The following is a 26,809-nucleotide window of genomic DNA, read 5'->3' as shown; positions in this document are numbered from 1 at the left end:
GTTCGTCGTGGGAGTGGAAAGGCTACAAAGAGCTGTTTTTATTATTCTGCCTCTACAAAATATAATGTCCACGTTTCACTGACGATGGCAAAGGTGTTATTTTAATAATATGTGGTTGAAGTTTGCGTCCACGCACAGCTGGTTTGGTTGTTTCATTTGCTAGATTGCTGTAAATTATAACAGCATAAACAATGTTTCCAATAATATATTTAACCGTGTCAATTAAGGTGCTTAAAATACATAATTTTTCATACAATATGACACATCATTCGATTAGGTGCTCATATTGTTTTGCACCAGCCAATTACAGTAAAAATACAAATGGTGATTTGAGATCGAAGTGAAATAATTTCACACTAATAGAGTAATAATATCATATTCACAGAAGAACAAAGCCAGTGATGCTGAGACTGCAATTAAGAGTCGTCCAATCATGGGCGCAAACCAAAATCCACTTGCTTTGGATGGAGCTGCAGCTGCCCTGCAGCGCCGTGTTCCTGGGAGCGCGTGGGCGTGGCCAGTATTGTCATGGAAACAAGACCACCGCCTCGCTATTGTGAGCTGCTCTGCCAACTTTATTATAAGCAGGCAGCGAGCCGCGGCGCTGTCAAACGCGGCGAGAAGCAGCAGAAGCGGCAAGTGAGGGGAACACGCGCAACTGGTGACGGGATTTTATTCAAAGACGCACTGACATTTCAACTTTTGGGAGACGTCGTGCGCGGACACCGGAGCAAGAGCGACCGAACCACGACAAAAATCAAGTGGCTGCATCCGTGACTCCCAGTGCCTCGGTGCCGCCACCGGCTGAGCTCCATGTATAAAATGGATTACTCCTACCTGAACTCCTACGACTCGTGCATGGCCGCCATGGAAGCGTCGGCCTACGCGGACTTCAGCTCGTGCAGCCAGGCCAGCTCGTTCCAGTACAACCCCATCCGGAGCGGACCCTTCTCCAACCCGGCCTGCACCCCTCTCAGCACGGCCAGCTGCACTCTGGGAGCCCTCAGGGACCACCAGCCCACGCCGTACTCGTCAGGTACACGCCGAGAAATGACTTTGGACATTAGTCGTGCGTGCGTGCGCGCGTGGAAAAAAGGAAATTGTCCACACTTTGCAAAGACATTAATGCACTTTAACCTGTTAGACATGCTGCGATTATATTCACCTGGACATTACATTTTAACAATTATAATTAACTTAAATGCTAAAAAATATATACAAATGTTTGAACGGAAATAAAAACTGAAAATTAAACTGAACTCACGTGACTACCGTAAATTAATTGGCACATTAGTATCCTCACTTGGACTAAGAGGAATCGAATGATTTACTTCATCATCATCGTGGCTCTGGTGGAATTAAAATTAAGGAGATATTCTTTACATTTTGACTAGTAGGATAAAAATATATATATGATACTATAAATACGTTTCATACTATAAATAATATATACACCATATGTAAATATGACATACATTTTGTTCGTAAAAATAGCTAATAGGCAGATCGAAATAAAAAATGTTAACATGCCATGTCATGAACAAAAATGGCCTTGATTCTCTTTTGCATGTTAAGTGTATTTTTTTAAGTTTTATATTTGCAGTTGATTTTCCCAAATATTGACTCTGAATAAAATATTCCCCTCACCCTCTTGTAGTCCCTTACAAGTTCTTCTCAGACCCGTCGGGCCTGAACGAGAAACGGAAGCAGAGACGCATCCGGACCACGTTCACCAGTTCCCAGCTGAAGGAACTGGAGAGGGTCTTCGCCGAGACCCACTACCCGGACATTTACACCCGAGAGGAGTTGGCCCTGAAGATCGACTTGACAGAAGCCAGAGTACAGGTGAGATGAGGGGTGGTCTTTGAAGGTGTGGTCTTTAAGATTTAACCTCCATCTGAAGCAGCACTTGCGTGTGTGTGCGTGTGTGTGTACCAGGTGTGGTTTCAAAACAGGCGTGCCAAGTTCCGCAAGCAGGAGCGCGCCGCTAACGCCAAAGCCAACAGCTCCGGCGCGGGGGGCAATACGAGCAGCTCCAGTGGAAAGAAAAGCGGAGAGACCAGATCGTCATCGGACGACGATGAGTCCAAAGAATCCACCTGCAGCCCCACGCCGGACAGCACGGCCTCGCTGCCGGGCTCGGCTAACGGCAACCTGGGCAGCCCTTCCAGCCTGAGCCCGAGCCCGGCTCCGGCCAACGGCGGCTACGTCAACGCCTCCGCCTCTCCGGTGCTGCAGGGGCTCAAGGCGGCCGGCTGGTCCAGCCTGGGGCCGTCCAACCCGGCCGTGGCCCAGCCCGCCGCCCAGACTCAGGAGATTCTGAAGGCCTGGCAGCCGGCGGACAGTATGACGGGGCCTTTTGCCGGAGTCCTGTCCTCCTTCCACAGAAAACCCAACACCACCATCAAGACGAACCTGTTCTGAAGCACAGACGGAGAACCGTTCCAAACAGATGTTCTTCCCCCACAGGCAGGACACGAACGACCGCTTATCTGACTCGAAACGCATCAGTTACATGAAAATATGCATTTCGTCGTGTACACTGCAAGAGCACTCAGTCTTGCCTTCTGACACACACACGCGCACACACGCACATGCACCAAGAATCCGAGCTTCATGAGCATGGTGGTAAGAGTCCTGAGCAGAAGTCCAAACATTGAGCAATTTTCTCACAACACACAACTCCAGCACAAGGAAGGGGGCCCCCTCAATCCAATTAGAGAGACCCTCGGTTCGTGGCTTCCTCCCTCCTTACTGTAACAAGTCCGGGCTGTGACCTCCCTCTGTGAGCCCCCGGTGCTTTCAGGCCCATCATGCCTTGCCGCACCAAACACTAGCCACTTTGTTCACAAAGCAGAAAAGAGAACAACTTGAGGCCACTTTGCATCGGCCGCAGGTTCCTGCCTTAGACCGTCTTTCAAGAATTTACAACAGATCTGCTGGGTTTTTACTCATTTGGGACTAGTGGAATCATTCTCCAGCTGACTTGGAAAGAAGTGTCACGTGGTCTTGCTCACTTCCAGCTGGTGGGTCCATTTTTTCTGAAACGTGTGAAACGAAAGTATGGCAATAGGCTGTGAACGATGAGGGTTCTATATTTGTGTCCGTTATATGCGTCGTCTCCACTCCCGATAAGCATAAACAAAAAAAAACTGTTCATCTCCAGAGATTGCTTCATCTCTTTGTACTTGTTTGCAATCCCCTTCAGTTGTGATAGCTACTGAAAAATGTATTTATTATTTTTAACGTGTCACTAAGGAACTTGGATTTCTTTGAAATTCCTCATATTTTTTGTGAGTGTAAATCCTGTAATTAGTAATATAAAATATTAGGAATATAGAAGTTGGTTATTTTTTGCTTTCCAGATTGATTTCATTGCAAGGCATCTGTCTCAGAAATTCTAGTGAATGAGACGTTATAGCACTACTGACTATTCTAATAAATCACATTATGAACCACGACACAATGTGTTCTATGTCGTGTTCTTTTGTGTGCGCAAATGAGGGATGCGAAGCGTTTTAAATGTCTGTTACATTAGCGCGCCCTTCCTTTGCTTGAGGCGTTTTCTCTGTATCACAGCCACGGCATCTCTTGACTTATTACACCAAAGAAGAAACTGAAGTCAGGAAACATGTTACGTTTTAATTGAAAAAGAACATTATGCAGCAGCTATGCAATTTTCATTAACTTAACACAACCAACAGCTGACAACTATGCAAAGACATGACGCAAACACTCACGCACGCACGCGCTCACACACACTGAAACAAGGCAAGTTAAGTGAAATGTGACAAACGTAGGCTTTCTAAACAAAAGTGTGTATTAGGGCTGATCTGGACATACAACACTGTTTATGAAACTCAACTGCTCACGCAACAGAACATTTGAAGTATTCTCACAGGCCACAGGTTTTATAGCAATACGTTGCTTGCCGAGACCCTCGTTAAAAAACAGAAAACACTACAATGGCTTTTAGAACAGGAACTAGTTTAAGAACCACAACAATGGATTTGGCCAAGTAACATAACTTCCATTAGTTACATTTCTTTTCCATAAGCTGACAGAATACTGCGGAGTGTTCAAAAGTGATTGTGTTGTCAGTTTTCCAGTCACAAGCTATTTGGGCTCATGGTGTAGCAGCGCCATCTAGTGGTCACGTGACCTCTTCTACGCGTGCAAATGACGTCATGCTCATTGCCTACGACGAAAAATACCCCGCTTGAAAAGCATTCGTATTATTGTCTTGCAGGAACCACTTGTCATCTATGGTCTATTTTTAAAGGTTACAGAATCTACTTGGCTTTCTGAAGCAATTTGAGGGGGAAAAAAAGGCTAAATTTCACATTAAAACGTGACATTAAGGCCATAAAACGTGGCTTGCTCTGGCACAGTAAAATCAAACGTGGACATGAGAAATTAAAATAGCCTGGTGCTGTCCCTTTTGGAGCATTTGCGAGCACGGTGACTGAGCGCTGAAACGTCACGAGCAAGGTGAAATACCAACATGGAGTGTGTATCACAAACCACTGCTGATGTTGTGCACATTTATAGCTCATTAATTACTGATTTGCACTAGTTTCCCTTTACCCTCACAAAACAAAAGGAAATTATAAATATAATGAAAGTGAAGTCCAACGTGAAAAAGAGTGAGTTCAGTCCACATCAACCTTTCTGCATCATCCTAATGCAGCGGCCACTTTCAGTTTGTCTCTTTGCGGCTTGACATTTACCCTAAGTGGGCTTGCTTCCTCTCACATGACTTCCAGGTCGCGACCATTCACCAGGAAATACCTGAGACTTGGCCTACTTTGTCATCACAAGTGGTAGAGGCCATACAAACTATCAAGACCCTGGCGCAAAAGGCATTCGCTTTTGCTCTCCTGCTGAGGTTGCTCACGTCAGAGGTTAGAACAGATGTCATGACATGACGACCAAATGGATTCCTCTCCGGTGTTGTGTGATTTGTTTCTCATGACAACATGCTTTCCTTCTGTATGACTGCAGCATTTGAAGACCTTTAAATAAGGCGGCGTCCACAACAACCAGTTGAAGGATGTTTGAAAGAGGATGTTGTCAGCAAGTCAAAAGTAAAAAGGAAGTGCACGCGCTCTCAGAAGGCACATTGGATGTCAAATGGCACATTCGCATTCAGTTCTGCTGACATTTGGCTTCGAAGGAAGGCCACATACTGTCTGAGTGCTTTGGAAAGTCCTCTGGCTCATTTTCTACAGTTTCTGTTGCTGCCTGAGGCTCTCCAGCAGGATGCACTTGTGGGAAGGGTCAAGTACTCCTGCCTCCTCCAGATCCTCCTCTGTGATGTCACTGCCAAATAAATGAAGAACAGGAGACGATTTCTTTTTTCTGTTGAAAACGTATATTGAAACTATTAATAGTTTTTATCTAAAGGTTGAGCTGAGCATCAAAATCTTAGCTCCCTATATCCAATAAATATGACACACCACACATGTATCTGACTACAGTAGATAGTAAAAGTAAAAGCCTGTACCTGAGAAACTCTAGGTCGTCCCAGCCGTTGTGCAGGAGGCCCTGCTCATACCTCTCAAGGCCCAGTCTCTGCAGCCACTCCCCCACTGAAGAGTCCCCCACAGACAAAGACGAGCTGCTACTGCCCCAAAGTGCCTAAAAGAGGAAAATGTTTAATTTACAGGAATCAAAAGTAAAATCAAACCTTAAAAAGATGAGGCTAAAATTTCAAGTGCCAAATTCCCATTTGCTTTGTGGATTATTTTAACCTACATTCACTTGAATACAAGCCAACTTGTTTTATTTTTAAACAAATAAAGTTCATTTTTATCCCCCCCCCCAATATTCACTCATTGAATTTGAGTGAATTTGATGGTTGCAAATTGTTCCAAAGGTTTGCCACTGGTACAACACCGTTCCTTTTAAAAACACTCAGTAAGAGTTTGGGAGCTGAGGACACCAACTGTTGATGCTTTGTCAATTTTACCCATCCTTGCTTGATGGAAAATTTATGTTGCTCAACGGTCTGGGGTCTCCATTGTCTTATTTTGCCCACACATTTTCAATGGGAAAAGATGGATGAAATTCCATTTTTCGGCCACAGGTGGCAGTAGCGATTACAAAATCAAAATTCTGCAGAGTGCAACTTTGATTAAAGCTCTTTACATCTCTAAAGTAATGCCTTACTGTAGTTTAGGGATACAGCGAGTGTTTGTGGTATTTGGTAAAGTGTGGGTGTGCATATGTCAGAGATCAGCATACAGTAATCTGCTTTATAGCGAAGATTCCCACCTCTTCAGGAAGATCCTCAGCAATACTTTCTGTAATGGCATTTCTGGGTGGGAAGGTGCGGCAAGAGTCCAGACCTAAACCCATGGCCTGCACCCGAAGGGGTGGCGGGGCAGAGGGAGCGCGTGGAGGCTGCCCTGGAAACTCAGTCTCACTCAATGTCTTCGCCATCTGCAGCACAGAACAAGACTGGTCGTCCAACGCCCCGCCACCGGTGGCCCCGCCAGCCACAGCGCAACCTCCTCGTCTGAAGCTTTCCCCGGGAACCAGCGGAGCACCAGGACCAACCGCAGGAATCTTGACCTCAGCGAGATCCGGGTGCAGTGAGCGGGCCTTCAGGAAAGGTGCCTCCACGCCCATCTCCATGGCTCCCTTTGGGAGAGGTGGTGGTGGGAAATCTGGAGGGGGGCGATTAAGTGTGCTCCCGACAGTAGCTCCCCCTTGCGCTCCCCCTACACAAACGCCGCCATCATCCTCGGAGGAGGCCTCCTCATTGATGGCACGCACCGTGTGACCTGTCATGGGTCTGCGAGGGTGAGACGGGCCAGCAGGAGCACATGGGGGTTTGGTCCGTGCTAAAGCTACGGGAGGAGGACCTTTCGTTGCCTGGGGGGTGGTGGAGGTGGGGGATGGGAGAAGCTCAGATGACATAGCAGCGGCCGATTGATTGGGAACCCCTTCCAAAATGTAGTAGGCAGGGTTATTGTAGCTGTTCTTGCCAACAGACTGATCACCATCAGAAGAATCCTGCTTTGGCCTGAATGCACACAAAAGGAGAACAGCTGGTTGATATATGCATGTTGATAAGACATTCTCATTCTCTCTTGGATAAAAAGTATTCCATTCAAGTAAGGCACAAAACTACTGAACAAGAAACCAACATGAAGAGTAAGAACCCATTTTGTTCACTTTTCACAAAAATAAACAGACACAAGACTTTAATATTGTTGCTATTACTTTGTTTGTCCTGCCTATCATTCCAAATCCACAAAAATATTAGGCCTTCTCACATAATACAGGGCAGTATAAGACCCAGTTTATGTGCAACTAAGACAAATCGGCCATTTAGTGGTGATTGGTGATATTACAACTTTAAAGTACAGTCGACAACTACATATGAACAGTTCAGCACCCGCAAATTTGCATATGCTTTTTTTCAGGGTTCTTACAGATCACCCCTTCTCTCCATTTCCCTTTTTGTTTATAATGGAAAACACATATTGAATGTTTATCAGTGTTTTTTAAAAATAATTTTATCGATTTGTAAAAATAAATAAATAAATAATAATACAAAACACCCCTCTCTTTTTGAAAAATTCATCTCGGGGCCACGTAATGAGGTCAACTGTCTCACAGAACAAATTCTTGACGATCTTAAAGGTGCCACTGTACTTGTGCTCAACATGGACCCACCTCGTAGTGGTTTCATCTTTGTTGCTCTTCTCGCCCTCTTCATTGACCTTTCCCAGTTCTCCGAGCTGTTTCCGAACCATGGGCGGCCTGCAGAACAGCAAAGAGTTATGTGAGACAAATTGTTAACAAATGTGGAAGCTGTTTACGATAAATACCACACTTTGAAAAGCTCAGAGAAAATAAATATACTGTTTGCAAAATAACCAGCCTTTTAAACAAGTTATACAACATGATTTCGCTCAATCAAACGTAATCTTCAAGACAAAGATCGCCACTTGCCCAATATAGTGCATCACTGGGAAAAACAACACAATACTATGATGCTATTTAACACAACATTATCATATGGTGTCATACTTGCCACTTGGCTTCCCTCTCATGACATTATAAATATAATAACACAGAAATATACACAGAAACATTTTCAGCAGGATGTGTGAAGTCACAAGACCATATTAACCCCAATGTGAAAAGTATACTAACTTCACATATTCATGCCCCACTCTTGATGACATTGTTGATTTCCCTTTGGGTACGCCAGTTTCATCTTTGTCCACACTGATCCACTCTGAAATTAAATGATATGGAGATTACAACTTAGGCATTGCTGAATATTTTTCGATTTGGCAGCACCAACTAAAAATTTGGATGTACTTCAATGAGAAAGTGTGTTTGAACTTTTACAAAATTGTTCATTCACAAATGTTGTAGAAATACCATAGAGTCTTTCCCTTGTTCCCATTCTCTCAGACGGTACTCTGACTCTCATTGACCCCCGGATGTTTCCCGTTTCCTCGCCACGATGAGACAAGTAGGTGTGGAACTGCTGGGCTGTGCTGCCAATCATTGACTTCAGTGCCAACACACACTCTCCTGGTGGTGACACAAATACACAAGGCCAAGTATAACACTGAAAGTCCAGGTCAAAGCACACAAGCCATAGAAACAAGTGAATACTTGTACTTCATAGACCCAGCCCAAACAGAGACGCTGCACTTATACCATAAGATTCATATCCATCCAGGGATTTCACAGTGAGCAGCAGGTGTTGGTCCTGAAGGTATTCAATCTCCGACAGAAGAGGTTTGAGCGTCGTCAGCTGCTTGTTGGACCAGCCCACGCGGAGGAAGTTGACATTATCACTACTCTGACTGTCATTCTCGTAGCTCTTCTTGAACTCTACATATGAGAGAGAGTGAGAGAAACACACAGCAGAAGGGGTTGGGAGAGGTGACAAAAGGGAAGGGAGAGGGAATAAGAAGGGGAAGAAAAGTTGGGTGACATTTCTCTGGTCTTTTATACAAAAGTGCGACAAGAGTGGACAGGTGCAGGCAGGAACAACATAGGACAAAATGGATGCTAGCTGTAAAGGTATACTGACTGCCTGGAATTGGGGAGGGAAGTATAGAGACATAAAAAAGAAGAAAGAGATGAAGTTCTATTACAACCACTTGGCGCCACAGGAAGTCTACAACTACAACACTTGTGGCTGCTGGGGTCCACTCAGTTGTCAGGAGAAGACTGTCAGGAAAAGATTTCTTTGTCTCACCTTCCAAACATGTGGAGTAGAATTCGATGAAGAACTTGGTTCGGCTAGCAGTCTTCACTATGGCCTCGATGCTCTCAAATTCAATGTAAGCCTGTTCAGAAGATTTTGGCAGCCCTAGACCAAAAAATAAATAAAACAAAACAAAAAAACAAACAAAAAAAACTGAAGGAAGTGGTTGTTTATTTGAGAATGGAAATTTTTTTTTTTCCTGCTTTGTTTAACTGTACTTGGATGCTTCGATGAATAGCTCATGTCATACTCTACATTTCTATTTTCAAAACCATTTACAGGACACAAGAATGGCTTTCATGTCAAAATTACAGGACAATTAAATTAAGCACTTTAAACTCAATTCATTCATTCTGACAGATGCGATGTGGACTCCATAGGCTGTAGTGATCTAGGACAGTTTACTCGTTGATAATAATATTCACGGTGTTTCCTCCATTTATACCTTTCTTGGAGACAAACTGTGAGGTCACGCCCACCTCGAATGTACCAAACACTGGGGAGTGGTCACTAGTCACAATATCATCTGTGCACCCTAAAAGGAGTATATAATCAAAAATGCATTGTCAGATGGATTTTAAAAGAAAGATGAAGATGAAATGTGCACATACTACCCATGAGCTACAGTGAACTGGCTTACCATAGGAATTGCAAACAATGTGTGTTTCTGGATAAGACTTCCACAAGATCCTGTCACACCAGGATGGAACATTAGTCCTCATCTGGGCCGGATAGCAAAGGAGAACACACCACAACATTATCAGAGTGATTTAGAATGAAAACCACAAAGGATTAACAGTTACCACAAATATGTGGAGGGAAGTTTGTCTGGATTTCTGAACACACCCCAGTGGCTTTCTGCTTCTGCCAAACATACGTGTCTCGTGAGCCACGCTCATATCGGTAGGTGGGTGGGAATGAGATCTCTTCCTCCGCTGCAAGCAACATAACAGAATATATTTAAGACTTTCACAATATGGTAAAACCACATTGTAAGTGATCAAAAACAAGTCCATGTGAACTACTTACTACTAAGTAAAATAAGAGAGGAAAAATAAGTGAGCAATGCTGCCATATATTAATTGAAATCAAATATAAATGTAATATATCTTAACTAATGACTCAATCCTTTTGTTGTTTCATTTCATGCCTTCTTTTTTCCCCTTTACCACGCTAGCGTTTGGATAATCTCTGAATTGGATGAAGGGAAGAAGGTCAACTGTCTTGAAAGCACATGTACCAAGCAGTAGCCTTTCCCTGTGCTTGTGTGGGTCTGGGTACTCCACCTTCTTCTCTCATTTCAAGCCCATGCATGACAGGTTCATCAAAGGCTCTAAAATTGCCTGTAGGTGTGAACGTGAACTTTTTATTGTCTATCTGTGCCCTGCGATTAGCTAGCGACCTGTTAAGAACTGGGATAAGATCCAGCTAATGTCCAACGCGAGTAAGGAGAAACACTAAAGAAGATGGATGACTGACCTTCAATTTTAGCATGTGTGCAATAGTTCCTGGGAATTTTTTTCAAGTAGATATGATGGTGCAAAGGTTGTGTGTGTTGAAAGGGTGCAAGCTTAACTAACCGAAGCGTAAAAATACTTTGTTCTTCTCCCTCTCCAGGTTTAGCTGGTCCACCTTAAGTAGTGGATCAAACTCCTTCCTGTTAATGTAGTTAAGGATCTCCTGTGAACACAGGAACATTAATAATTAATAAATGAGGTGATAGTTACTCAGCACAAGTGTGTTGTGATTGCAGGTCCTGCTTCACCTGTATGTCCATGTCGAGCCTGTAGTTGAGATCGCCCAGCCAGAAGAGATGTGTGAAGCGCAGTGAAATGTCGAAGGAGCTCAGCTGTTTGTCTCCAAGTGAAAGCAGGCGCAAAATGTCAAGATAGTTTTGGTTCCTCCTGCAGAGGTCGTTAGACCATTAGGAAATGAATTTTAAGTAGTCTCCACCGTGAAAAATGTATCTAGCAGAGTTAAATGATAAAGCATGCCTGTTTGATTTATGGAAACAATTAAATGTGGGATGGTACCTTGCAATCTTTTCATTCCCTGAAGTCAAGTGACAGTTCACAAAACCAAATGACGTTCCGTTGAACATGAAAGAAACACCCACAGCACCTTTGTTACCTGGGAAACAATAGAACAAATATTAACAAAGAAGATTTGACACTGAACGGTTAAACCAACCAGCGTTAACGGAATTTCAACAAAATGTTTTATCAGCACTTTTAAAAGAAACTAAAATATACCAATCAAACCTATAATCAAATAGGCTCAATCTCATGTTATGTTATTTTACGCATTACTAAGAGAATCAAATTTAAAATGAAAAATGTTGCATAGTTTTTGCATGGCACAGTTGCATACCTCCATTATGAAGTTAGAAGACTACATTAAATCCTTTTCGCTCACATCTTTAAATAAATTGAATTCAAGAACATCAAATGATGTCCAAAAATGCCTTGAAAGTAGTGGCATTGTTCACATCAAACATTTGGACTTTAACCACAGTGTGAAAGGCAAAGAAAAACAAATGATGTGTGTGTCACTAAGAAAGAAGTAGTTTACTACGGTTACAATTTTGTCTAAGTATTAACAGTTCTCTGGCTTTAACGTGCCCTGTATTTGGCTGGCAATCTGTCTAGGATAGAGTGCTCCCTTTGGCCAAAGGCAGTTGGCATAGACTCCAGCTCCGTGTTACCCAGGAGAGGAACAGCTGTATCGAAATTTCAACGGAGTACTGAAGTTACCAAGTGTATTGGCGATGCCAGTCTTGACACTGGACATTCCAACATGGCTGATGCGGTTCTCATGTTCTGGCTTCACCAGCACAGCGACCTTTATGTTCCACAGCGTCTGTACCGCTATCTAAAAATAAGATAAGCAAAATGGTCATTAGGAATCAAAGAGAGAGTGTAAATGTTTACCAGTATTTAATAAATAGATACATACACACATACATAAAAAGAAGGCAGCGCATGTGTTCAGCGCCTCACAGTCAAAAGGTTTCAATTTTCAGTTTGGGCTTTTCTCTGTGTCATTTGCATGTACTCCCTGTTCTTATGTGGATTTTTTCCAGGTGCTACCCCCCCCCCCCATTCCAAAAATATGCTTGTTCAGCTAACTGAGGAGTCATCCACGAGTGAATGTGAGCGTAAATGTTTTTTTTGCCATGTGACTGAATGGCTAACAATCCATTAGAAAAAAGAAGGATGATAACAACAAGCTTTCCTCACCGGTTTATAATCCAGTTCTGTTTGTTCTTTCAGCATGGCTCGTAACGACTCCACCCACTCCCGATCGCACACAGAGTTTTCTTGCGTGCCAAACGCATAAAGGTCATGTGGAATGGTGACGGTCATCTCGTCCAGAGTCTTTCCGAGGCCTCGGCACAACACCCACGAGGCAACTGATTTGGGAGCAGGAACAGAACCTGACAACAAATAGCGGATTAGTAATACAATATTTCATGATCTGTTTATTAGACATAGTTTCGACTTGATGCAGTATTTCAAAAATGCAGTATTATATTATATATATATTATTGTTGATTATCCTACAGAATTATTTGTCAGGAATTGCACCTATTGAGAAGAGGAAATAGAATCCCTCAAAAAATTTCTCACCCATGTTCCAAGTGCCGATGAAGACAGATATCATGTCAGGCTCATCCTGGTTGGAATGTTTGTTTTTCATCAGCTGTAGCAGCTGGCAAAAGGCCTCCCGCTTCTAAAACACACAAGCACAAGCACACATGGGTTAAAAAAATAAAAAAAAACTCATCAATGTAACATTTTAAGCAATTGATCATGTTTGCAGGATAAATTGCAGTTTAACTGTGGGTGTATCGTGTTTTTTTTTTTTAAATTCCTTACAATGTAGTGTGAATCCATGTGTTAATGTGAAGATTATGACTATGCATAAAAAAACAAACAGGTGTTTTGTGTTGGCACTGTTTTCTTGTGTATGCATGTGGAGACCTTGGCACTAGCAAATATGAAGTCTTTCCTTTGGCTCTTGTCCTTTTCCTTCTCAAAAACAATGCCCAGCTTATTCTGCACCCGTTGAGACTTGATCAGCTGACGAACTGAGAGGTCAACAGACAGAGTGATGGGTGGGGAGGAAAATGTAAGAGCAACAAATGAAATTGGTGAAATGGTAAATTACAGTTATCTGTTTGCATTCAAGACACTTGGGTGTGTGCCGCTTACTCTTGTCATGTGTAAAAGTTGTCCAGTCTTCCTGGCTGTCCTTCACCTTCTTCATCACAACGAGTCGACCTCCTTCCACATCCACAGACAGAGTGTATTTCTGACTCTTCCCAATTTTTGTCAGCTCTGCCAAGTAGACATCCAGTTTGACCTGTGTTGAGTGAAAAAAAATCAACTAAATACACTTGTTCACAAGTTAAGAAAGAACTTTACTGCATCTAAATTCCCAACCAGGGAGATCCAAAGAAATTAAATTCAGCAGCATTCTCAAATGTGATGGAATACTGTAAACTGAACAGTAAACATTAAAAAACAAACCACAGTAACAATGATCACATAAAATGTCTGACATCTTCACTGAGTTGTAGTTTCAGATGAGAACTCGCAGAGTCCTGTTCATTTGAGACTTCAGACGAGACTCAAAATGTTTCATTTTAAATCGTAGGTTTTGCACTTTTTCATAAATATTTTTCAAACAGATGTTTATTTGCATTTTGCAGTGTGATGTAAAATCCTTGACTGAATCTGTCACTGTCCCCGAGGCTGAATCAGATGCCACATGTTGAACCCTCTGTGACAAAAATATCTCTATTCCTGTGCAAACAGGAAGCTGGTGAAAAGAGTTCACAGTGAATGCAAAATTGGCTGAGTATTGAATATTTCAAAATAAGAAATCTCTGTTTATAACATCATCTTTTTATACAAGACCCCCTGTAATTTATTCCTGTTCATCTCCCCTTTCTAACGCAATATAACTTGCAGATTTGTAATGTTACATGTGGTTAAAACTTTAGGGTACCGTATTTTCGCACCCAAAAGACGCGCCGTGTCAAAGGGCGCAACACCTGTTGAGGGCGCTATTTCTGTCTTTGTAACATATACTGGACGCACCGCCTGACAAGACGATAGCACATCTGCTGTTAGCATAGCATGAACTTGGCAGAGCTGCCCACACTGACACAGCCGATAGAAGCCTACTATGCCCCAATAACATAAGCAATCACCCCATTGTTGCAGCAGACGCCAAGTCTCTATTGACAATAGCTGACATTGACAATGGCTCAGGCCAATATTAGGTGCATTGGCAATAGCCTACAAAGCAACGTAAGGGGAGGGACTTGCCTGCTTATCACACTCCTTAGAGTCACGGTTTAAAAAAAAAATAAAAAAACTCATCATACAAGCAAACAATGAAACATAGAAATAAGATTAACACAAACATGTATCTCTCATGCCATCAATATACCCCAAAAAAATGAAAATAACACAAAAGCCACTCAGCCTTAGCTAATTCAAGCAATGCATTCTGGGAGCAGAGACCCACAATCCCATAGCTGTTTAGAGAGATTTGCATGGCTGTTTAAAGAGATGTGCTGTTATGCTTTGGACTTTTTGTCTGTTGTCTAAACCTGGGACGTTTCTTGCTTGCAATAACATAAATGATAAGACAGACTAAAACATTGTGGACAGCTGCCCTTTGTCCAGCTTTTTCCAACACCATCACCCAAACATTATAGTCAGATAGTGTATTTATCACGGTCGATTGCAAGTATGAACAACTCACTCTTTGCCCAGCAGGGTGTGCTAACATGCACTTCCAACAGCTCGTTGATGACAAGGGCTGATGGACGTGAGTGGTACTTTGTCCATTTAATGGACGCATCAACTGACAGGGCGCTTTGTTTGTTAAGGGGAATTTTTGTGACTTTAAAGTGCGCCTTATGACTGCGAAAATACGGTATACACTTCAATCAAAATTGTGCCTAGTTTTGGGGAAAATGTGAGATCAAAAGTGCTAAATTCCATTCAGTGTCTGAAAACCACAGACGATACTAGAGGAAGAGCATTACAAATATCCCTTTGGTCTCACATGACTTGTCTGGGAAACACTTCCTGCTGCGTGATGAACAATCCATGACTTCACAGTCTGATCAGAGTTCAAGTCTGCAACATCCCTTCACAGTAACGTCTCATAAAATCTGGATATGCAGCACAAACGGCCTCTACAGAGGACACTGAGTATACTCCCATGCTAAAACAAGCACTTTCTCCTGAGGTTTCTAAACGAGGTGGTGCAATGGATTAGTACCTCGAAGGGTTGCACAGGGATGGCTTTGCTGTGGCGCATGGAGAGAGGAGGAGAGGAGCACAAGGTGGACAAACTCATGTCCTGAAGAGCTTTCAGAGCCTGAAGGGAGCATTATAGAAAAAGTACATAAGGTAAGTATGTGGAAGAAAAAGATAAAAGCGAGAGCACACACACACACGCTTTGCATTGTTCTGAGGTACAATGTTCGAGTCAACAAGGAAACAGTTAGCCATTTCCTGGATGTGACCTAATAGCGGCCAAGAAGGTGGAGCATCACTTGGGTTGAGACATGTCGCTTGGTTGATTGCACTCTGTTGGTTTCCTTCCCTATCAGAGCGACTGTCCCATTTAAAGGATAACATAAACTATTTGACCACTGTGAAGGCACAGATGTAAACGGTTGCTCCATGAGAAAAACTTCCAGCTGATCCTCCCCAATCCATAAATGGCTTTGACTATAGCCATGACCATGTGGCTGCTCGTTATTTAAACATATGAACGTGGCCGACAAATAGCTTTTACTTTAATCAGCCTTTCTGGCCAGGCTATTAATAGTGTCATTAAAAATTGTTCTCAAAAAGTGAGCAGGAACTGTACCACAGATAGAAATGTGAACTGCTGATTATATAAAGAATCACACAGGAAGTGAGATAGGGGTGAAGTGTGTGTTGTGTATGTGAGTGTAAAGATTTATGACCAACATGACATCCACTAAATGCATTCTGTGTTTACCTTCTTCTCTATGGATGACAGCAGGTCTTTGAGGATGGCCAGCTTGGTCACAAGGTTCTCCAACTCTTGGTCTCCACCCTGATTCACTGACTGTAAGAGATACAAATGTGATCATGTGTTTCCCGGGACAATGAACCAACCTTATAGTAAGTAGAGATGGGAATGCAGCCAAAAATCTTGAACAGTACAAACATACAAAATGTACAGACAATGTGCACGTTTTATTGGGATGCATTCTTTTAATGACAGTCACACTTTTGTTTGACTAAGTATATCCCAAGGGGAAAAGGGACCGCATGACACCCGCTTAACTGCAGAGAACTAACTGTGTATATCCTGGCTTCCATAGTGAAAAAGTTAAATCAATGAACATGTTTGTAGAAAAGGTGTCATAAATATTGGAGCCAGTGACACTTTCATATAAAACTCTGTCTCAAATTGATTCAACCTTTCATGGTCCAAACAAATCTCTGATCAATAATCAATAAAAAACACAGTAAGTCATACAAAAGGCAGGAGGACATACTTGTTGGATCATCTTTGAGACCATGAAGGCACTCTGCTGATCGAAGACTTTTGACAGGATCTCGAGACCAGACAGGACCTTGTCCACTTCCCTTTTCATGTGAGGCAAAGGGGGGGAGGGTTTGGGGGGTATTTCACAGATCAGTTGTGCTGAAGTAGACAATACACAGTAACTTTTGCAGCAACAATGTGAAAAGTATGACAGCATTTCCCTTCGCCCTACATCATTTTATCCATCCACCACCAATGATCACCTGAGAAAATTTTGAGATGAGCTAGGGTTCTGATGCGAGTGTAAGCATGTGAATGAATATGCCTCTCACCCATTGAGGCGCTTGCAAGAGGCCACAAGTGTCTTGTTGAGGTGAGGCAGCGAGCAGGCACCCTGTTTGACAGCCTCAAGGTCTAAAGCATAGCTGCCCTTCAGATACTCATGGGAGATAGTGCTCAGGCCATTCGCCGTTGGGGCGCTGAAACACACACAAATTAAGACAAACATCACTGAAAATCAATGAAAATGTGACGTCAAAATTATTCATGCACTACCAATTTACGAGTGTCGCAAAATGTTATGTGACGGCACTTCAAATATGAATACAAAGCAGGTCCAAGACAAGGCATTAAAGAAAACCGACTGGACCCCACATGGGCAAGCACTTATGTATAACCACTGTACTATATGCAAAAAAAAAAAAAAAAAAAAAAAAAGACTTCTGAGTGGCCGAGTACAGGATACATGAAATGAAAATTGAATGTATTCTAATACAGTAATGTTTTATACATTGCAGGGAATAAAGACTAAATCATTTTTATATATTATGTTATCATTATTATGTTGGTGTAATAGTCTGAACTCTTTCTTCAACCTGCAGTAGACAAATCAATTTTCACTGTGGCTGGTGACTAATATTACTATGCCAAGTCAAAGTGCAGAGTTTTCATACCAGCCAAATTCTGTTGACTGTTGATCAACTGGCGATTTCACAAATGATTCTTGCCATAACAAGTCTTGGTTACATACGTAAAAAACAAAGCTCAATCATGAGAATACTCATTTGTCTTTACTTCAAGCATGCCATCATATGTGGGCACATACATAGATGACAGCTGCTTCTCAACACAACTACTGTATCTGTTATCCAGGTGTCTCTCAACTGGATGTGGCTTGCCCTATTATGTATCGTTACAGAGAGGGAAGGGAGGATTGAATGGTGTGTGTGCCTGCGTGTGTGTATGTAGGGTGCGACTGAGCGACTGTACATGTGCTTAGGTGAGTGACACACAGCAAAAAATTAAGAAAGTGTTAGTGGTTTAGTGATGCACGTAGTACCTGTCGGTGGGTGTGTCTGAACTGGGAGGAGTAGAGGTGGAGGCTGAGCGAGGGGGGAGGGGTGGCTTCTCATCCTCACCATCTAACAACCACGGAGGAGATGTTTAACTACAAAGCATGACAACACAGGCCACCACAGTGCTTTTGTTTGAAGAAGGACCTGAATAGTCACGGTCATCTGGGATGGCGGTTTCCTCTCGGTCAACTGCGTAAAGCAGAGTGGTCACCAGACCCTGGCTGGGCTGCAGGTACAGCGACACAAGCTCTGGTAATGTTTTAAACCTCTTGGGCTGCACACCCTGTGACGTCTGAGAAGAAGACAAACAGAAGGATATACCAAAACACAGGAGAAAAGAGGAAATGTTATTTTTACACTGCAGACACAGAACAAACTTTCCTGCAAATAGTCCAGTCATGGTCTGGTGGCCCAAATAATTCAGTAATTCATGCTGCATAAGCAAATATGACCAGCAGTCTAAATATAGTTGAAATCAGGGGGGAGGTGTTTTGGCATATTGTACACAGATTCCAGCACGCCTATCCAAGTGAATCATGAAGCTGTCAGAAAAAAAAGGCGAGCGTTAGTCGTCACGGTGAGAGCTGCGAAGTGTGTCTGCAATGTGGTAGAGCGACGTGGTGGCGTGTGCCTGTCAGGCATGTGGGTGGCATGTGGCGATGGTGTGGACTGCACAGCTGTTGAACAAGACACACAAAGAGACTGCTGTTGGCACAGAGTGTATGTATGCGTGTGCGTGTGTCAATGTGAGAGCTCAGAGCCAACCAAAGCATCTCTGCCTGCCTGCCAGCTGCTACTGAAGCAATTGCGTTTTTTTTCCCCCCTTGAGTCCACATGCTAACCCGTCTGTGGACAGAGTGCATGTACCTGTACAGCCAAGAATCCTTCTTCATCTGGGAGGATTCTATATGTGTGGACATGCTTCTGAAACCTGCACACAAGAGAGAAGAAATGCGAATGAAACAAAAAACTGTTTTAGAAACAATGGTTTAATCTACAGTATACCAATACAATTTGCTGTCGAGACATGCACATACATACAATAGACTTGTACTTCACCTCTGCTAGTAGCGCTTTGTGTGCGTGTGTGTGTATGTGCTTGTGCGTGCGTGTGTGTGCGTGTATTTTAGAATGGGGGAGGAGGAGTCTGCACAAGTTGAACCTGTTGCTGTCGATTAAACAGTGAGCAGTCTTCATGCATGCCATGAAATGATATGGGCCATGATATGGACCACTTTTACATGCAGAGGCCATTAAAGCATCAACAAAAAAGATGTTAAAAACACGTTTTGCAATGATTTCAACGTCAACGTGAACTGCCTTTCTGAATACACACTTAACCAGTTGGTCATCAATGTTCTGACATTGGGATTGCACGGCCATGGCCCGTATGCCTGCAGCTACGCGCTGAACATCAATGGTTTTCATGTCTGTGCTCCATGTCTGCTCAGTGGACCGGACAAAATCTAGTCAATTTGCCAAGCAAACCTTGTGGGTTATGTACACTGTGTGTGTGTGCGTGCGTGGGTGTGTGTGCGCGCGTGAGTGTGTCTTGCAGTTGTGTATCTGTTTTGAATAGTCTGCCATACAAGTTGAGCTTATGTTTGCACACTTCTGCTTGTACATACTACAGTGTGTTTGGATATGGACAGAAGGATGACTACATCTCAGGAATTCATCTTACCACAACCACTCAGCATTTTTTCCAGATCTGTGTCCGAAAGCATCAAGCATATGAATATTAACGAGTTTCAACAAAAGCAGCGGAAACTCAAAATAAGCCTTTAAAGCCGCATCATACATGCCACGTGAGACTACAGTCAATGTTTTTTTTTTATGCAATCACAAATGTATAGGATTGACCTGCCAGACCTTTATACTGAAAATAAAATTAGGTTTTTGTGTCATAGTAAAAATGTAAATAGCCCTTTAAACCCCTCAATACGAATAGAGTTGAATAGAAAGAAAAAAGTCAGCTCTACAATTTTCAAGTGTTTCAATGTTGTAGAGAAAAATATATAGTTTTTTTTCTGCTGTAACCGACCGTGTTCAACTGCATTCAGAAGAGTGACAACAAACAGTAGGATTTCTTGTTGGTTGCGTTTAATGATCTTAATGACAAAACTTGACGATAATTGCACAAAACAAAGTCCTCCCTTCAAATTTGGTGATACAACATGGTGATAGACCATAGGTTTTCATTCCTGTTTTTTTAGGGCTAGCGTCCTGCCTGTTTCCCATCTCTCCCTGCCGTATTCAAATGATAATAATAATAATAATAATAATGCCTTTATTAGTCCCACAATGGGGAAATTCGAGATTCAAACCCAGGCCTCCTGGGGAGACTGGGTCCTGAACGCGGCGCCTTAGACCACTCGGCCATCCTGGCAGCCACGAGATTCGAACCCAGGCCTCCTGGGGAGACTGGGTCCGGAACGCGGCGCCTTAGACCACTCGGCCATCCTGGCAGCCAATAATTTGCCCTTTATTAGTCCCACAATGGGGAAATTCGAGATTCGAACCCAGGCCTCCTGGGGAGATTGGGTCCTGAACGCGGCGCCTTAGACCACTCGGCCATCCAGGATCACCTTGCAAATTGTAGGAGCATTTGAATCAGCTTTGTTGCAGCAGGAAGAGATGGTAAAGAAGTAGGACAGCAGCCCTCGAGGAACAGGATTGAAGACCTCTAGGATAGACAATCCAACCACAGTCTCATAATTGCTTGATCTCAAATCTGAGCAGATTATGATAAAATACCATAACATTCTACAACACATGTAATCTGAAAATTTAAAACAAAACGTTGCGCATCTTTGACTGGTCATTCACTTTTGATGAAAGTTGTACAGTACATTTGTGATTTAAAAAAAAAAAACAACAAAAAAAAAAACTGTGCCCAAATACACAGCTAAACTCAAATAATCTAGAAACGTGAGAAAATTAGTAACAGTGGTAGCAGATCCATTGTGAAATGTACTTTAAGTTTGTCATCCTGTTGAAAGCTGACAGGATTCTCTGCTGAAGTAAATACTATTGTTTCAAGAGGGAGGGGAAGGAGAAAAAGACACGGTTTACAGATAAAAGTCCCAAGGCGATGCTCTATGTACGAATGTGTGTGTCTGTGTGCATGTGGATGTGTTGATAATAACACACTATGTTGACAGTAAAAACCCAATCACTTAGCCTTGCCCAAAAATACAAACCCTACAGTCACAGCTCCATGTTAATTGGTGTGGGACCTGCTAAACAACGTGCCACGATGTAATGCCAAGTCAAGTTTCAATATATTGCAAATACAGACATGGTTGACTACCTACTAAGATCAACCTCAATTCAGATGTATTTTTAGTACACACCTATATACAAGTAACGCTGCGGATCATTTTCACCAACACACAGAAGTCGAAGTCAGAAATGCAACACGTTTAGACGCGCTACACAGTTATCAAGAAAGGTCTGCCTGAGAGGAATGTCCAATTGGCTGAGTTGCCCCGAACTAGAGAGGAAATGACACACTGTCATGAAACCTTTCATCACCAGAAAAGATGGGCCTCTTTCTTTAAATACAGCTGCTTAGATAAGAATGTCAACATCCAAATGCTTTACTTGATTTGAAGTGTAGACCCTACCACCCTACTTATGAACATTCAACTTACAAAGATTTCGGACACATGGCCCACAACCCACGCTGTCTGCACCGGAAGTGAAAGAGGAAGAAATATCTGCTCCAGTGATCGCAAAGGCATGTTCTCTTTTAAAGAGGGGGTCTCCTAATGTTTGAGCATCAGGACCCCAAAAATCACCAGATTCTAAAATGTTTTAACAAGTTTGAATGTCTCTATCCTATGCCACCAACTGATTCACCATGAGAAGACAAGAAATCTCCTGGGTTGAAGAAACCCTGACAGAAAGTCTTTGATGACAGAGTATAAAGTTGATAATCCTCTCACCCACCAGTAATTTCAAAGGTAAGTAAATATTCTCACAGCACTGCATTACTGTACAGTATTAATAATTGTGAAAATATTTGAGTAAGAACAACACGATTGTGACCATGCTGATGCCCCTTGTTGAGAATGTGATAAAAGGTGACTCATATCGGAATTGGTCAACAGTTTTCTGTCTCTGTGGGTGATGCAAAGCAATGCCTCACCCTGAACTAGGAACTCTTGAGGAAATACAGTAAAGTATAACATGCACGTGTCAAGACTGTTCTTGCTGACTGCCTGCAGTGCCATTAATGGTTTGCCTTATGGATTCAACGGTTAGTGCACTTTTAGCAGTTGCATGAGTCATCAAAAGTGTTAACAGAGCTTCTTAGCCTTTGTACTGATGATGATCAACCCCCAAAAAACATTTGAAGTCACGTCTGATAGAACCGCAAGGCAGGCTTCCTTTTTAGGGCTTGAATACAAAATCAAAATCTAAATTGACGTCCTTTATGTAATGCAAATGCGAAACTCGGGGAGGAAATTGCAGGATGATATTTTGCAGCCCCCTAGTTGGCATCAAAGTCTGTTAGTGCGGCCCTCTTGTTTTCTGATGGGTTGTTGCCCTGAGGGTTTTGTGTGTTTGTTGGTTTTTTTTTAATCACTTATGGGCTACTGTAGCTCAGGCTCAGGACAGCTAGCCTTTGGTGAAACGTAATTCGGAAACACCAACAACGACGATGAGAACAGACAATTTTAAGAAACACAAATGACAGAATTAGGGCTGATTTTAGGGGGAAAAAAAACTAAATTTGGACTTTCCAGAAGACATTGTGATTTTGAGCCCAAAAACAGTATCAGGTTACATTACATCCAAAAATCTAGCACTCCTATACAAGCAGTCCACTTCAGACTCTTTTCCAACCGTATACTGAATGTAAAGAAAACTCTGAATGTACTGAATTCAACTTGAATTGTTACTTTGCACTTCAAGGAGTATAACTTGTTTTTATTGACTTTATTAGTGTTATTTCTCAGGAACCTTTCATTTATTTTGTATTTATTTTATTCAAGTGCAGAACATTCTCACTTTTGAGGTGGAGTTTATGTAATACAAACATATGAAATAGATGGGTGATGTTTGAATGTTGATTGAATAGTATCACTTTATCGTCATGTCATGTCATTATCCACACCGCTTATCCTGTACAGGGTCGCGGGAGGGTGCTGGAGCCTATCCCAGCTGACTACGGGCGAAAGGCGCACTATAGCCTGAACTGGTCGCCAGCCAGTCACAGGGCAGACATAGACACCGCCACTGAGTGGGAACTGAACCCACGCTGCCCGCACACAACTCGGGCGAGTGTACCACTACACCATCAGTGACTATCACTTTATCGTGTCTCTTCAAAAATTTCTTTCAAAGTGTAAAAACTAAAAACATGTATTATTAGTGCTGATATCGTATCGGCTCTATATCAGACAGGATGCTTGGGAGCAATATTGAATTGTATCAGAATTTAAAAAGTTGTATCTGTACACCCCTAATTCATTGCAGTACGCACCACGTTCTGTAACATTTACATTTTTCGAATGTGGGAGAAAGACAGAGAAAGAACATGCAAACTTCACACAAAGGGAGACAGACTGGGTTAAGCGGAAGTGTCATGCAAAGATCTGAAGACTAACAGGCTGTGGAGAGAGCAGTTGTGAATGCTGTCTCTTGAAATTCTCCAACACAAACACTCCTCCTTTTAATATACTGGCACACATCGGCATAGTGGAAACATGCACATGGGTCCAAAGCCCACATTAAGGAAGTGTGAGTCACCAGGCCAAGCATGCGTGCATCTACTCTGCATACAGTATACAGACAATAATAGGATTCCAATTTGTTTTTGGAACAGTTTGAGGAAGGCCCTTTTGGTCAGTCATGACTGTGCCCCAGTACACAGAGCAATGTCCATTCAGGTATGCTTGGATGGGTATGGCAGAACTTGAGTTCTGAACGCAAAAAATGTCAAGATCAAAAAGTGAAAAATGATTAAGCTGTTTGCTGTTTGAGTTGCTGAAAATTCTTGGCTTTTGGGATGGCTGGACAAGATTACTGAGTTTTAACTTATTTCTCAACTATACTTTATTTATACTGTAGCACACTTTTAAATAAACAGTGCTACATATTAAGTGCTGTAAGTAGAGCAAAAAAGTTTGCATTAAAAACAACAAATACACTTAAAACAATTAATAATAACGTAAAAACAGTAAAAAAACAACAAAACACAAAAACAATATTGAGGCAACAATGTCCTTACTTTATTTTAGCACTTTTTTTTTAGATATGTTCACATTTTTACATCAGCGGTATCAGATGTGTTTTGCTTGCTGTTGCTGTTAAAGAGTTTTTTTTTAATTCTTATTTATTCAAGGGATATTATTCTTGGAAGAAGCACTAGTATCCCCAGAGGCAGTTACTGGTACAGAAACAATTACTTGTTCAGTACAGGGTGCAGATGACCTATCGCACACATCAATGGTGTCCGTATTAGAAGAACACTCTGACAATGCCTTCCTTTTTTTCGTGCCACCTTAAATCTGCTTTTTGGTGTTATTCAGTCCTCTGAATTATTTTTAGCTAATAATTTGTCGCGAGGGCCAACCTTTATTTAGCAACAGAATTGTCAGATGGAAATTCCAAATGAATAATTGGCACCTAATTGGAAATCCCCATTTGAAATAAATCATGAATATGTTTTTACAAGCACTTATTTTAAAACATATCATGCAAATGGACAAATAGACATATGCTTGGCACTAAGAAGAAATTATGGCATTTCCTCCCCGCTATAATTACTTTAAAGATTTTAATTGTTCTTAATTAATATTTTCATTAGGTTTTAATCTATTTTCAATGTTTATAAGGGGAGGCAACTGTTGTGATCAAGTGATTTCTTTTTTGCATTGATTCAAAGTCTCATAGTGCCTTCATGTACCCGCATATGAGAACCATTGAACTAAATGATTAACTCCACATGTGCATTTGATTGAACCACAAAAAGGCAAATACAAATTGAACTTATTGCAAAAGCAGTAGCCTATATATGCATTTGTCCAGGTTGTTCTGAACACTAAATCAAAAAGCAATAATGAAAAGACTGTGGACATGTGCAAGGGAAAGTAAGCTATTATTTGCAAAACCTCACCTCCCAGGCAGCAGTAGTCCTCTGTCTGAGTAATGAGAAGAACAGCATCTACTCATGCAGTTTCATTTACTGTAGAAGCTGGGTGAGCCTTTTTTTTTAGTTTGATATAAATTTTTACCATACTGTGCTTAGCCTCCTTTTACACCAACAAAAATCTAAAGCTTACACACACACAAAAAAAAAACCCAAGGTGCCGGTCCAAGCTGAGGGGCATATCATAGATTCAGCATAAACTCAGCATGGGGTAAATGATCAGATAAGGGATGTAGGTCAATTCAATGACACACCACTAAGTCATGTGACATGTCTTTCAATGCCTGCGAGTAGTCAACGTTTGTGCAGAACTTGAATGACTTGGGGGAGGAGTATAACTTACCTTGCAGTTTTTGAACATGCTACATCTATTTAAAAGGGACACATGGTTGGCAGTAAGGTTTGTTCTGCTTGTTTGTTGTCTTCAGAAAATGAGTGGTGGATAAATATTTGGATAAAAGCTCTAATGTTCAGCACCCACACATTGTGCCGACCGTCCCGCAAGTAAAAAAAGAAAAAAGAAAAAAAAAAGACGCTGCAGGCGACCACATCTATCAGAAGACAGACATGGGTTGCTCTGAAAAACCTTTAGTGCCATGCTGGAGTTTGAGTGCCTGTCTCCCCCCTGCTGTTTGTGCTCAAAGCTAAAGTTGCAAGTAAGTACAACCACAAACACTACATTATAATCAAGAAAAATACCAACAAAAAACGGAGCAGGGGCCACCCTAAATAACCAAACTTTAGGACTGTAAAAGCATCACGCCGAATGTATTTGTTAACGTTTATTACAGTTAACAAGCAGTGCTAAATCAAAACCCCCCAAAAGCAAGCATTGGAAAAAAACACGAGCAAATACGACAACAAGTAGTGACTGTGGCACGATATATGTATATATATTTTTTTACGTTAAAAGTACTTACAGAACACACAAAGCGTACGCCCCGTTGACACTCTCGCTGTCCCGCACCAGGAAGCTGCCGTCTCTCCCGGCCCGAGCCAGCAGCTCCTCGGCCGCAGCTCGACTGAGGTCTCGGTGATACCACATCGGCGGTGCGGGCCCGAGTGGAGAAAGCCCGCCGCCGCCACCTCCGGCCATGGCCACAGCCCCTCTACCCGGCGTCAACGGCTTCCCGAATTGTCCGATACCCTCCCAGCCTGCCTCCCGACGTGAGGGAAAGTAAGACGAAGAGTCGAAAAGCGAGGAAAGTGGCGAAGACGTCAGCGCGAACAAACTACGGCGACACAAGTTTCTAACGCGTGAAGTGAAGTTCTTTGCTGAAGTTGTGTCGTCTCGGTTCCTGAAAAGGCTCGCCAGCCGCCACCCTCCTCTTTGGCTTCCCACTACCACGGAAATCTGCCTATGTAAATCCACATTGGAAAGCGGGGAACTGCGGCGGACACAGCCAAATGTCCACACTCCGGAGCCTCCAAACTGTAAACACATACAGATCTGGGCCGGACTTTCAAAGTAAAAGCTCCAACAGACAAATTACTCGA

At 42.4% G+C, this 26,809-nt stretch overlaps 2 protein-coding genes across 2 annotated transcripts; one reads left to right on the top strand and one right to left on the bottom strand.

Annotated features, from left to right (window-relative positions):
• Positions 1–813: 813 nt before the first annotated feature.
• Positions 814–2,424, top strand: phox2a (paired like homeobox 2A). The gene is made up of 3 exons (XM_088301141.1): positions 814–1,036; positions 1,658–1,845; positions 1,939–2,424. Exons 1-3 carry the CDS (start codon positions 814–816, stop codon positions 2,422–2,424), a joined length of 897 nt encoding a protein of 298 aa, XP_088157267.1.
• Positions 2,425–3,622: 1,198 nt separating this feature from the next.
• Positions 3,623–26,755, bottom strand: inppl1a (inositol polyphosphate phosphatase-like 1a). The gene is made up of 27 exons (XM_088300040.1): positions 26,233–26,755; positions 19,018–19,081; positions 18,295–18,442; positions 18,135–18,216; positions 17,128–17,274; positions 16,806–16,896; positions 16,280–16,369; positions 15,548–15,646; positions 13,459–13,609; positions 13,228–13,334; positions 12,874–12,976; positions 12,484–12,680; positions 11,998–12,115; positions 11,278–11,374; positions 11,010–11,148; positions 10,825–10,924; positions 10,091–10,179; positions 9,885–9,966; positions 9,690–9,779; positions 9,236–9,349; positions 8,689–8,865; positions 8,404–8,559; positions 8,170–8,254; positions 7,687–7,773; positions 6,277–7,030; positions 5,507–5,640; positions 3,623–5,322 (listed from the first exon to the last, which is right to left on the bottom strand). Exons 1-27 carry the CDS (start codon positions 26,406–26,408, stop codon positions 5,226–5,228), a joined length of 3,774 nt encoding a protein of 1,257 aa, XP_088156166.1. The 5' UTR covers positions 26,409–26,755; the 3' UTR covers positions 3,623–5,225.
• Positions 26,756–26,809: the final 54 nt, after the last annotated feature.

This window comes from Idiotropiscis lumnitzeri, chromosome 7, assembly GCF_059441095.1.
Source record: "Idiotropiscis lumnitzeri isolate Australia: NSW breed Sydney's pygmy pipehorse chromosome 7, RoL_Ilum_1.0, whole genome shotgun sequence".
Classification (NCBI taxonomy): domain Eukaryota; kingdom Metazoa; phylum Chordata; class Actinopteri; order Syngnathiformes; family Syngnathidae; genus Idiotropiscis; species Idiotropiscis lumnitzeri.
Note: the sequence above shows the minus strand (reverse complement) of the source record. Positions and strands in the feature narration are given on the sequence as shown.